The sequence below is a fragment of the Pezoporus occidentalis genome, unplaced genomic scaffold (genome assembly GCF_034315485.1).
Source record: "Pezoporus occidentalis ecotype Australia unplaced genomic scaffold, CSIRO_AGI_Poc_V1 ctg63, whole genome shotgun sequence".
NCBI lineage: Eukaryota > Metazoa > Chordata > Aves > Psittaciformes > Psittacidae > Pezoporus > Pezoporus occidentalis.
Window position 1 is genome coordinate 4125167 of NW_026915977.1, and position 12672 is coordinate 4137838.

Sequence of the window (12672 nt, forward strand, 5' to 3'; positions counted from 1 at the left end):
GAGGTCCCTGAGGAGAACACCCTAAGGAGATGTTTGCTAAAGATTAAACATGGATATCCTATGGGAGGGTGATCTGTGAAGTGCTCTGACAGTCTCTGTGTAACAGTAAGGATAACACTCCGGAGGAGTTCACTCCAGCAGTCTCTTTTGCTCTGATCCTTACAAGTGCTGCTGAAGTGTTGAATCTTTGTGGTTACAGAGGGTGATGATGTGATTGTTGTACTGTAGCTTTTAACTAACACATACGAAGGTAAAGTGTGCTGTGTTGAGAGGGGTATTACTCTGATGAAAGTGAGCTCGTTGCAATTGCTGGGTATGCCAAAGCATGCTAGTGGAGAACAAAAGGCTGCAGATTCCTGGCCCCAGTCCACTTCCAATCATAATACCCATTACTTATCACACTGCTGGACACAGCGTTGCTGTTCACCTCCTGCCTGGTGTGCAGGAGCAGTATAGATGAGGGTCAGCTCTTGCTGTACCGACAGGAGACTCACAGCACTGGGGCATACTCAGGGCACACTGAGCAAGCGTCTAAACCCACAGCTCTTCCAGTTCTTATGAGTGACTTCTTATTGACCTATCTCAGTAGGTATGAAGAAAAGAGAGTAAACTGATTCACTCTTGGAGTCCGAGTGCTTCCAGCAGGCCCTGAATTACTATTACATTTCTCACATGTAGGTCAAATAGCTGTGTTTCTAAGGGACCAACATCACAGAAACAATCACAGAACTGTCTGGGTTGAAAGGGACCTTAAAGCTCCTTCAGCTCCAACCCCTGCCAAAGGCAGGGACCCCTTCCACTAGAGCAGCTTGCTCCAAGCCCCTGTGTCCAACCTGGCCTTGAACACAGCCAGGGATGGGGCAGCCACAGCTTCTCTGGGCACCCTGTGCCAGCACCTCAGCACCCTCACAGGGAAGAACAACTTCCAAGTGTCTAAGCTAATCCTCCCCTCTGTCAGTTTCTTTTTATTTGCTTGTTTATCTCATCCTAAATCCCCAGCTTTAACCTTTGCCTGCCTTATTCGCTTTTAAACGTCGGAGATATTGTAAGAAGGAGCTAAGCAAGCAGCTCAAACTCGGGGAGCCCCCGGCGCAGCTGAGCCGCAACTGCCAAGATGGCGACACCCTCGCCGTGCCCTCACCAAGATGGCGACACCCTCGCCGTGCCCTCACCAAGATGGCGACACCCCCGCTGTGCCCTCACAAGATGGCGGGCGGGGCGGGGCGGGGTCGCTCGTAACCGCCGGAAGGGATTTGTTGGCAGCCGGTTCCCAGCCCATCATGGCGGAGGGTGCTGAGGAGGGGCAGAAGCTGGCGGAGCTGCTGGCGGTGGGCTGGCAGCTCTGGGAAGAGCTGGAGACCGACACCGCGCCGTCCTCGGGCAGCCCGGCTGTGCAGGATAAGGTGCGGCAGGGGCTGGACGTCCTGCGGCGGGCGAACGCCATGGTGGCGCAGCTGGAGCTGTTCAGGTGAGCGGAGGGGAGGGATGAGCCTGGGAGCACCCGGTGAGGCGGGGCGAGGGTCTGCCACGGTTCGGGGCTTGGGCAGGCCCAGGTGGAGAGGGCACGGGGATCGTGAGGTTGGTCTCTGCCCTTGCAGTGAGAACGAGGATCTGGAGGAGATCGCCTCGGCCGACCTGAAGTACCTGCTGCTGCCCGCCTTGCTGGGGGCCATGACGCTGAAGCAGGTGGACCTGGACAAGAGGCTGGAGCACCTGGAGAGCGCCCGGGCCCACTTCTGGAGCTTCCTCAAGCTCTGCAAGAGCTACGGGCTGGGCAGCTTCCACCTGCCCCCCGCCACCAGCCCCCCGGCAGAGGAGGCTGACAGGAGCCCGCCCCGCAGGAGCCCTGCTGCCGTCCAGGACAAGCTGGTGGCCATGGCGTCGAGCAGGCAAGCCAAAATTGAAAGGTAGGTTCTTGGTTTGTGGCCTTTAAAGGCTTCTGGGAATCGGTTTCAGAGAAGGGGAGAGCCTGGGGCAGTGCATGGTTGTACAGACGAGGACTGCCGGGAAAGAAGGGCCTTCCTTGATACCGGAATACACTTGATTGCGAAGCACTCATTTTAAGATATGCAGCACATATTATTTAGTGACTGCGGAGGTGCATTTCTACCTTTGGTTTTGGTCTTTGAAGAACTGCATGAAAGCTCTTCTGGCTGGTGCTTTAATTGCTGCTAAGAGCATAACGCCACCCATGCTGGAAGTTACCTACTGTCGTGGTTTAAACCCAGTCAGGTAACTCGTTCGCTCACTTCCCCCCCCTTTTCTTGCCCTCCCCCTGCTCTCGGAGGGACGGAGAGGAGAATCGAAAAGAATGCAACTCCCACGGGTTGAGATAAGAACAGTTTAGTAACTAAGGTATAACACAAATCACTACTGCTACCACCAATGATAATAATGATAAAGGAAATAACAAGGGAAGAGAATACATCATCTCACCACCAGCCAACCGATAACTCGCACCCCCAGCCCGACCAAGCTCTGACCGATACCTCCTCCAACCCTGCCGTCTCTCAGCCCTTCCGGCTCCCAGTTACCTCCTGGGCATGACGTGCTGTGGTATGGAATACCTCTTTGGTCAGTTTGGGTCAGGTGTCCTGTCTCTGCTTCCTCCTGGCTTCCCCTCCTCCCTGGCAGAGCATGAGGCTCACAAAGTCCTTGGCCAAACCAAAACATCGCTTGTTATCAGCTCTGTTCCCGAGCTGAAAGTCAAAACATTGCACTGCACCAGCTACCAAGAAGGGGAAAAATGACTGCTACTGCTGAACCCATGACATTATCCACCCCTTATTCCATACCATTCACGTCATGCTCAGATCCCACATTTTCAATATACCATCACTCTTATCTCAGTGCATGGACCAGTCCCTATAAAGCTGCTGAGTCCATCTGGTCCATGATGTCAGGCTCCATCTCTTGTAACAGTCTTCCAGAGCAGGAGAGACTGTGTGCAGTGTTCACACTCGTGAATAACTTGGGCAATAGTGTCCATTGCTAGGTCCACCCCTTGATCATGAGGCCATCTCTGTGTTGCATCTCTGCTCTGATGGCCTGAAGTGCCATGGGCCCACCAGGCTTAAAATAATTCACTGTCCCCTTAAGCAGTTTCTGCAGCTTGTTGCTGGGGACTCCATACAGCTGCCTTCCATCTCCGATGCTTCCAAAGCACTGGAGGGGCCCAGTGGACTAGATACTTGCCCATAGTGTCCCACACACCCTGCCACTCATGACTGTCCAGCCTTGGGGAAAACCTCTTGGTCCCCCTATATTGTCGTCTAACCCCAGACAAGACCCAAACCTGACTCTGCTTAACTTTTGAGATCAGACAAAACGGTTGTGGGTAGAACACAGCCTGTGTGTGTGCCAGCATGCTGATCCCCATCACAATCAGCAGGCAGGTCCCAAGGACACCCAAAGGCCATTCAAAACCTTCAGAACTCTCAGTTGATGCTGCTGTACTTGTCACTGGGGCTGGTGTAGCTGCTGTGCTTGCCGGCTCTCCCACCACCAGCTTCTCTTTTCCTGAGTCCAGCTCTTCCTCCTCTGCCTTGCTGGGAAATGCTGCGTGGTCTCCTGCATCCTCCTGGGGCTCGGCGGCCGGCTTCCGGGAAACGCTCTCGGCCGTCGCGGGGCTGGGCTCGGCCGCGGGGCTCGGCTCCTCCGCGGGGCTCGGCTCGGCCGCGGGGCTCGGCTCCTCCGCCGCCTTCTCCCGCTGCTCTGCAGCCGCTTCTTTCTGCTCCTCGACCGCCCCGACCTCCTCCACCGGCAGCCGTCCCCTCGCGGCCTCCGGCCCCGCTCCCGCCGCCGCTTGGTCGCCGGGGCCGCTTTCCCGGGCCGGTTCGGCTGCCGCCGGCTCCCGGGGCCGCTCCCCCTCGGCTCCCCGCAGCCTCACGAAGATGGAGAGTAGGGTGAGGGCCAGGACGGTGAAGAGCAGCCGGACGGCCAGGTACAAGTCCACGGCCACGTCCGTCCCGCCCTGCTGCTGGAGCCCGTCCGTATTACAAGCCATTGCCATAAAGCACAGTGAGACAAGAACCTTAGCCCAAGCCCCATACTTGATAAACACTATCACAGCAAATACCGGCTCTACGTAAGTTACAACATTCTGAAGCTGTGAGATCAAGCGAAACAACTCTGAGAGCCAATAAATCGTCATTGTGATGAGTGACTATTAATCCAGTCAAATCTGTCGTTATCTCAACCCTTCGTGCCCCACGTTGGGCGCCAAAAAGAACTGTCGTGGTTTAAACCCAGTCAGGTAACTCGTTCGCTCACTTCCCCCCCCCCTTTTCTTGCCCTCCCCCTGCTCTCGGAGGGACGGAGAGGAGAATCGAAAAGAATGCAACTCCCACGGGTTGAGATAAGAACAGTTTAGTAACTAAGGTATAACACAAATCACTACTGCTACCACCAATGATAATAATGATAAAGGAAATAACAAGGGAAGAGAATACATCATCTCACCACCAGCCAACCGATAACTCGCACCCCCAGCCCGACCAAGCTCTGACCGATACCTCCTCCAACCCTGCCGTCTCTCAGCCCTTCCGGCTCCCAGTTACCTCCTGGGCATGACGTGCTGTGGTATGGAATACCTCTTTGGCTAGTTTGGGTCAGGTGTCCTGTCTCTGCTTCCTCCTGGCTTCCCCTCCTCCCTGGCAGAGCATGAGGCTCACAAAGTCCTTGGCCAAACCAAAACATCGCTTGTTATCAGCTCTGTTCCCGAGCTGAAAGTCAAAACATTGCACTGCACCAGCTACCAAGAAGGGGAAAAATGACTGCTACTGCTGAACCCATGACACCTACCAAAGGGCTTATTATGTCCTTAAAAAAGAGGTGGTTGATGTCTCTTTGTTATGCTTTAGCTGGGGATTTTGACAAGTTGTTGCTTATTGTGGTAGCACTGAAAGGCCCAGGCTGGGCTGGAGAGCTGTTTGAATTGCATGGATACAAAGATATGATTTATATTCTAGATATTAACCTAACTGAGGTAGGTTTGGGGTACTAGACCATGTCAGGACCTTTGGGATCAGCGCAGCAAAGCCTTTCAGAGCTGAATATCTCCTTCCAGGCAAGCTTTGTTAGTGCTGCAGGTTGGGCTTTGGTTACCTGTGAAGTCCCCTCTTGCTGTGGGCTGGTGGTTGCCTGTACCGTGACTCTGTCCCCTGGAAGGCAAATGGGAGGTGCCTGCTTTGTGAGTTCTGTCACAAGCAGGTTGGTGCTTGATCAGGGTGAGACACCTTGCAGCTCTATTTGTTTCCAGTAAAACACATGGCCTGCATGAAAAACGTAGGCCTGTATCATCCCTTCGGTTTGCTGTGTGGCAGGATGGGCCTGGCCAGTTAAGATGTATTTTTCAGCATCCTTCTGGAGCAGTTCTGAATGGGTTTGGTTTTTAGAAGGCCGTTGGTATGCTCCTTTTTCTTTCAGCTCCTGTAGGTTTCCAACTCTTGTTTGTTACTCTTCGTTCTTCAGGTAGCAGTGTAGCTGAAGGGTTTACCCTGGAAGTGTATTATGTACCTGCGCACACAAAAACGCCCAAGACAGAAACAGAAGAGTGTTCTGATCTGCCTTACAAGCTCAGTCTTTCTGTCATGTAGAAGCAACTCAATATAACTATGGCATTGCTTTTACAAGGTCATTAACTCATCGTTGGCTGGCTCCTTCACTGTTTTCTCTAGGAGGCAAATGTTGCCAGGCTTGCAGAATTGTACCTGGGAGGTTTAATTTTCCAGGTTTGTTCAACTTTTAGGAGGAAAAAGAAAATAAATTGACAGAAGCACCCATACATTAAAAGTATGTTAAAGCTGCTTTTTATAGACAGGAGATACTTCAATTACAACAGTAATTCATCCCAACCTCCCCTTTTTTATATAATTTTACTTTTAAATACATGAAATCATGTCTAACCTCTTACACAGAGTAGTAAATACCCTATGTAATGTCTGAATTTGAGTTGACAGATGGAAGTGATGGCATAGATGGGAACAAAGTATTTTGGTGATGCATGTAGGTATATAACTGTGCATTTTCAAAGCCTTTCTTAAGCAGATTGAAACTCTTCTGATTCCTGTAGATTTCATTTGTCAAAACCCTTCTGTTGTCAATCAGATGAGGTGGGGAGATGGATCCCCACAGTGCCTCCTGCTTATGCATTGTCATCAGTAGGTCATCAGTAAATGACAGCTGGCATCATCTGGTGCTGCCAGTGCTCCTCTTCCTCTTAATGGGTACATTCCTGTAAGTCTGCTTTATTTCTACAGGAGTCTTACTCAGTTGTTAAATGAGTTCTCCTTACACCAAGAAATTAGTCAAAGACATGAGGAGATTTATGAATGTCTGGGACTTGCATACCCTGAGGAGAGCTGAGCAGCAGCTGGCACTTCTGTGAAGAGCATTTAGACAGGGTAGGCAAGTTTGAGTTGAATTGAGGCAGGAGTTGGTTCTCTGCCTACATTTGACTGAATTTCAAGAAATAGGAAATTGTTTGTTTTAGAAATCACAGTATCTGGGCTGGGTTATAGAAAGGTAATTTAATGATTTAGTTCTCTTCTCTTTGAGACAGATATAAGCAGAAGAAGGACCTGGAGAACAGGTTGGCCTCTATGAAAAGTTCTGTGGACAGCGGGCAAGCAGATGAGGAGCAGATACGGGCGTTTTATATCCTACAAACCCAGAAGTGGATCAACACCAGCCTGGAGGAAATTGAAAGTGTTGACCAAGAAATAGTCATATTGAGGAGCAGAGGTACAGTGAAACAGGTATGAGATCCCTCTTGAGCTGCTGGTCATTCACAGCACAAGCAGAAGGGATTTGGTTTCACTCTGAATGGGCAGTGTCTGATTTTTTAATTGGTCACTGGCTACTCCTGCCCCATGTTCTAGACAGTCATATTTTGCAGAATGATAGAGCATTGAGTATCAGCTCTGAATCAGTCTGCGTGCAAAGGCTTTTCTCCCCTTTGCTGTCTTCTGCCAGACCCTTAACTCTAAAGAAGTAACTACATTTGTAAATTAAAAGAGACCCTTGTGATTTCTTTCAGACCTATACTTCTGATGTACAAGGTGTCCAGGTGTTACAGAAAGAAATGCCTGTTCTGAATGATGAAAGCTTCTCATAGACCTGCAATTCCTGTGTAGGATAGTGTTCCTGGGCTTTGTTACTCATCTAAAACGTCTGTCTAGAAATGAAAAATCATAATGTGTTGACATAGACCATAGTCCAGCCTTGTTGGCGCAGCTGGTTTTTGCAGTTCATTACTCGTGTTGCAGACCTCTGCCACTCTCTAGTGCCCTGGGTGATATCGATGGGAATGATGAGCTCTGCTTGCTTCAGAATGTATTGTGTTTGATCCCTGGGAAAAATAAGCTGTATTTCATGCTTTGATCTGAACTGATCTGGCTTAGCTCTGTCAGCTTTCTGTTTTGATCAGAGCGGGTGTAACAAAGGCACAAAAGGAAGTGATTTGTAGCAACTCACAGATGGAGCTCATGATTTAAACTGGATTAAGGTGTGAATTGTCCATATTGGGATGTTGCTCTGACAGCAGAGGCGTTTCTCTTCTACAAGACCTCAAATGACTTGTTTGGGGTGGGAAGCAGAGAAAGGGATTTTCATTTTCAGGATTATTTTGTGACTATTGTTTACATCTTCAGTCTTCAGCACCACCACACGGTACTTCTCGGCAAGTCAGGCCTCCAATGAAGCCTTTCATTCTCACCCGGGATGCTCTGCAGAATAAGTATGTTGGTTTCTGATTATTTTAGAGGCAGTGCTCTGTCCTCATGTTAAGACTCAGATACTCTTTGAAATGCATAAAACCAGTTGTTACCTTCAGGCTTTGCATCTGGGTAGCGGGTGAGGGGAACATCTAATGGATTTCTTGAATTTTTTCTGATTTCTTATGTTACCAGCATGCTGCAGTGTCTTGGCTGATACTGTTTCCTCCTATTGGGATGGCAGAGGAGATTGTATTTAGCAGATAATTACTCTTAATTTATAGGCCATGTGTTTGGTAAGCTGTGGAGAGGCAATGTTTATCTGTCCCTCTAACCTCTATGGGATAGAAGAGGATTACTCTTCACTCTTAAAATAAAGAGCCCAGTAGTGAAGAGCACATGTGATCTCTTAATCTAATGTAAACTCTGGAATATTTCAGTGAATTCAAATAAGTGATCTGGGGGGCTGGGAAGATGTGATGCCTACCAGAGAATAATCAGTCATGGTAGTATGGTTTTCAACTGTAAGTCTTTCCCTAGCCTTACAGGTTATCCAGATCTTAATATTTTGTGACACCATGAGATTCTTGTGAGGAATATGGCAGCTAAAGCACAAGTTGGGATAGAAACCAGATTTCTTGTCATGCTTTTGACGTCATTTGCCCTGAGCCTTCCATTAATCTGTTTAGCGAAGCTGTGCCTAACTCAGTTCTTGGGGCCTCCTTAGCAAGCTGTACAGACTCCTTTGGGCTGGTGATTTGTGAATAGAACAATCCTTGCCTCTCTAAATTAGCAGGGTGAACTCTCTAATTGCTGTTATGGCTGGGTTACTGGCAAGCCTTGCTGAAGAGCCAGGCTGTAGAAAAATATTCTCAAGCCCTCTTTGATAATATGCCTTGTATTGTTAGTACAGATTGGATTACAGAGTAGTTCTGTGCAGGGTTGTCTATGTTTCTGCTTGTTCATAGCAATATCAAGTGCCACCTTTGACTGTCCATCTCTTCCTGTAGAGTGTTCGGTGCTGGTTATCCCAGCCTGCCTGTAATGACTGTGGATGACTGGTATGACCAGCGCAGAAGGCAAGGAGTGGTGTCTGGTCAGAGCACACCTCCAGGTATGGAGTGGCAAAGCAAAGATTGGAATGGAGAGCTTGGGAAGTCTCTTGGGGGGAGGGTGAATGGGGATGTGTTCAGAGCGTAAAGCACCCGCTGACTGAGGAAGAGTAAGAGCTGGCTTCATAAGGCTGTGAGAATAACTGGATTACTGGACTGCTCATTTGGCAATTCCTGCTTTTTGTCCAGACCAGCTTTTGAGAGCCTGACTGTGGATCTTCCACTGTCCTACTGCCCCTCACTCATGTTCTTGTCTTCAGCAGATCTAACTGATGAAGAGTTGCAGAAGCAGCAGGAGAAAAAAGAGGAGGAGGATGATGAGGAAGCTCTTCAGAAAGCTCGGAACATGGATGACTGGAAAGATACACACCCAAGAGGCTATGGCAACCGGCATAACATGGGCTGATGCTCTTGCTGCAGAGGGAGCATGTCCTGGAAATCTGTAAGAATAGCCAGTGTCCTGGCAGTACAGGAGTAAAGACACTGTACATATGCAGAGGTATCCATGGCTTCTCTGGGAGGCAGGGAATTGGATGAGTAAACATGACCGCTTGTTTTGGTTTACATTAAATGTTGGACTGAGTGCACTGATTATGTACAGTGACGCCACAGAGCTCCTGTCAGGTGGAGCTCTTTCCGAGGGGTCAGACTGCCTCTGTTCTCCCAGTCAGAGGAAGTCCTTGCAAGAAAAGTACATGAATTTGGAAACAGTACTTTGTATTGTGGGTGGATGTATTTATTTTCTTTTCCCTCTATATCATAGAATCATAGGGATTAGGGTTGGAAAGGACCTTAAGATCATCTAGTTTCAACCCCCCTGCCATGAGTAGGGACACCACACACTAAACCAGGTCACACTAAACCAAGATTTTGCCAGGCAGAGGTGACACTGACTGGGGTGTAGTTCCCTGGGTCTTCCATTTTCCCCTTCTTGAAAATGGGAGTTATATTTCCCTTTTTCCAGTTGTGCACATTCAGGTTCTTAAAATGATCTTGAACCTGATCCTTTCCTACAGCGGGCCTAAGGTCTTCATTCTCACAGTCCCTCCATCTGCCTTCCAAGACTTGGGCGGTGTGGTCAAAGCATTTGCCAGTGGAGACTGAAGCAAAGAAGTCATTGAGAACCTCAGCCTTCTCCAAATCCAGGGCAGCCAGCTCTGATAGCTTCCAGAGAGGGCTCACATTATCCCTGGTCTGTCTTTTGTTTGCTACATGCCTACAGAAGCCCTCCCTGTTAACTTTCACATCCCTTGCCAGGTGTAATTCTAACTGGTTCTTAGCTTTCCTGACCTGGTCCCTAGCTTCCTGGACAGCATCTCTATTCTTCCCAAGCCACCTGTCCTTGCGTACACCTTTTATGAGATTCTTTTTTCCCCTCTAAGTTTCCTCAGCAGCTCTGTATTCATCCATGGAGGCCTCTTGACCCTCCTGCTGCATTTCTTTCTAGTTGGGATGCAGAGCTCCTGAGCTTGGAGGAGGTGATCCTTGGATATCAACCTGCAGTCTTGGGCCCCCCTGCCTTCTAGGGCTATAGCCCGTGGAACTTTACTAAGCAGGTACCCGAAGAGGCCAGAGTCTGCTCTCTTGAAGTCCAGGGCAGTGAGCTTGCTGCATGCCCTTCTCATTGTCCTGACAATCTTGAACTCAACCGTCTCATGATCACTACAGCCAAGGCTGTCCTGGAGCATCACATTTACAACCAGCCCCTCCCTGTTGGTGAGCATGAGGTCAGGCATGGCATGTCTCCTTGTTGGCTCCTCTGTCACTTGCAAGAGGAAGTTGTCTTCCACACAATCAGGGAATTTCCTGAATTGCTTGTGTCAGGCCGTACCATGCCTCCAACAGATGTCAGGATGGTTGAAGTCTCCCAGGAGGACAAGGGCCTGTGAGGCTGCTCATATCTGTCTATAGAGTGCTTCATCCTCTTGATCAGGTGGTCTGTAACAGATCCCCACAGTAATGTCCCCCATCGCTGTTCTCCCTTTGACCCTGACCCACAAACTCCGTTGACTTATCACCTGTCCCTAGAGAGAGTTCCATACTCTCCAGCCTGTGGCTGACATAAATAGCTACTCCCACTCCCTGTCGGCTGGATCTGTCTTTCCTACAGAGCCTATAACCTTCCACTCCAACATTCCAATCATAGGAGCCATCCCGCTATGTTTCTGTGATGCCAATGATATCATATCCATGTAGCCATACGCACATCTCTTTATTCCCCTTGTTGCCCATACTGCAGGTGTTTGTATAGAGGCATCTGAGCTGAGCTCCAAATGAAGCTGACTCATTGGCTGGAGTGGCTGAAATAGCTCTGCATCGATTCAAGCATTTATTAAAGGTGCTGGCAATTGACTTGGGAGTGTTGGGATGGAATGATGCCCCCCCTGACCAACACATCTAGTTTAAAGCTGCCTTGACCAGCCTGGCAAGTCTCCTACCAAAGCAGCTGGTTTTAGCGGCACCAGTCTTCAGTAGACCTGGCCTCCCAACTCAAGTCTCATGTTCCAAGTAACCAAACCCCTGACTATGGTACCACTCTTCTAACCATTTATTAACCGCCAAATCTGCCTGGCCTTTTCAAGGTCCTCCCCTTTCACCTGGAGGATCAGTGGAATAACTGTCTGAGCTCCTAACCACCTTTCCCAGGGCTCTGTAGTCCTTCTTAATGATTCCCAGGCTACTGCTGTCAATATCACTGGCACCCACATGGATCCTGAGTAGTGGGTGTCAACAGGACTTACTAGACCAGGCAGCCTCTCAGGAACATCCCTGATCAGAGCCCCTGGTAGGCAACACTGCCATGTCATGCCCTGCTCGCTGAGCTCCTGGCCTGGGTTTTTTCCCACTCAGGCTGCTCGCCTCAGCGGAGCTGCTGGCATCTGGACAAGGCCAGGCAAGGGCTTGAGGCTCCCTGGGTGGCTCTTGCTGCTCAGAACTGAGGCTCCTGCACGTGGTGTTTCCTGTCACTCTGGTGTTGAAGGGTCCTCTCTGGAGCTGCTCACCTCATCAAAATAATATGTATATATAAATATTTAATAAGAAAAATAAAATCTCTTGTGCTGCCTAGTTCCTGTTGTTAAAATCCCTCATTCTTCATCCCAGGCTCTTCCAGAGCAAAATTGTAAAGCTGGTTGCTAGCAACCAGGGGTGTTGGGAATGCAAGATGGTCAATGTTGGATGTGTTCACCTTGGCAGGCAGGTCTGCGTGCACAGCTGGGTCCTCCATGAGCTTTGCACAGGCAAATTCTGCTGTTCCTGAGCATGCAGACTGAAGCGTTGGGGATATTTTTATGTGAAGTAAATCAGGTAATTTAAGGGCAATGTCTTGAAATGCTGATACTACATGTTATAGAAATGCCTTAATAGAAATGCTTGTCCTTTTGCTCATAACAAAAGTAACATGGGGGCTGCATGGCTATAATGCACACAGTGCGATATACAGGGAGCCCTACAGGGGCCAACAGTGCCATATTCAAAAAGGAAGTACTGCACTGGTGGTCAGCGTGCTTGGAAAATAACCCTGAAGGGGTGAAAACCTTTTCTGGATTCCTCTGAAACTGGTTTAAATAGCTGCTGGCACTAATCCTGAACTGAGTGAGAAGGGAGAGCATGAGCGTTCTGCCCTACATGGCACTGACCTGGTGTGCGGCAGGCACGTCACTGGGTAAGAAAGTGAGGAATCGTGGCTGGAAGACCTGGAGTTGCCCAGCATGGGACTAGCAGCCGAGGCTGCAGTTATTCTAAATGTCTTACAGATGTTGGGATAAAACCCCAGAGAAATCATCACTGCTACTTGCATGTGTGGCAGTGTTACCTGGAGCAGGACACAAGGCATTTACTGTGAT

General features: G+C 49.3%; 1 protein-coding gene across 1 annotated transcript; it reads left to right on the forward strand.

Annotated features, from left to right (window-relative positions):
• Window positions 1-1148: 1148 nt before the first annotated feature.
• IGBP1 (immunoglobulin binding protein 1) lies at window positions 1149-9536 on the forward strand. The gene is given in 7 exon segments (XM_062639982.1): window positions 1149-1212; window positions 1215-1468; window positions 1599-1907; window positions 6563-6758; window positions 7653-7738; window positions 8726-8829; window positions 9091-9536. Coding segments are annotated over 7 exon segments (1128 nt in total). The 5' UTR covers window positions 1149-1176; the 3' UTR covers window positions 9234-9536.
• The last annotated feature ends 3136 nt before the right edge of the window (window positions 9537-12672 follow it).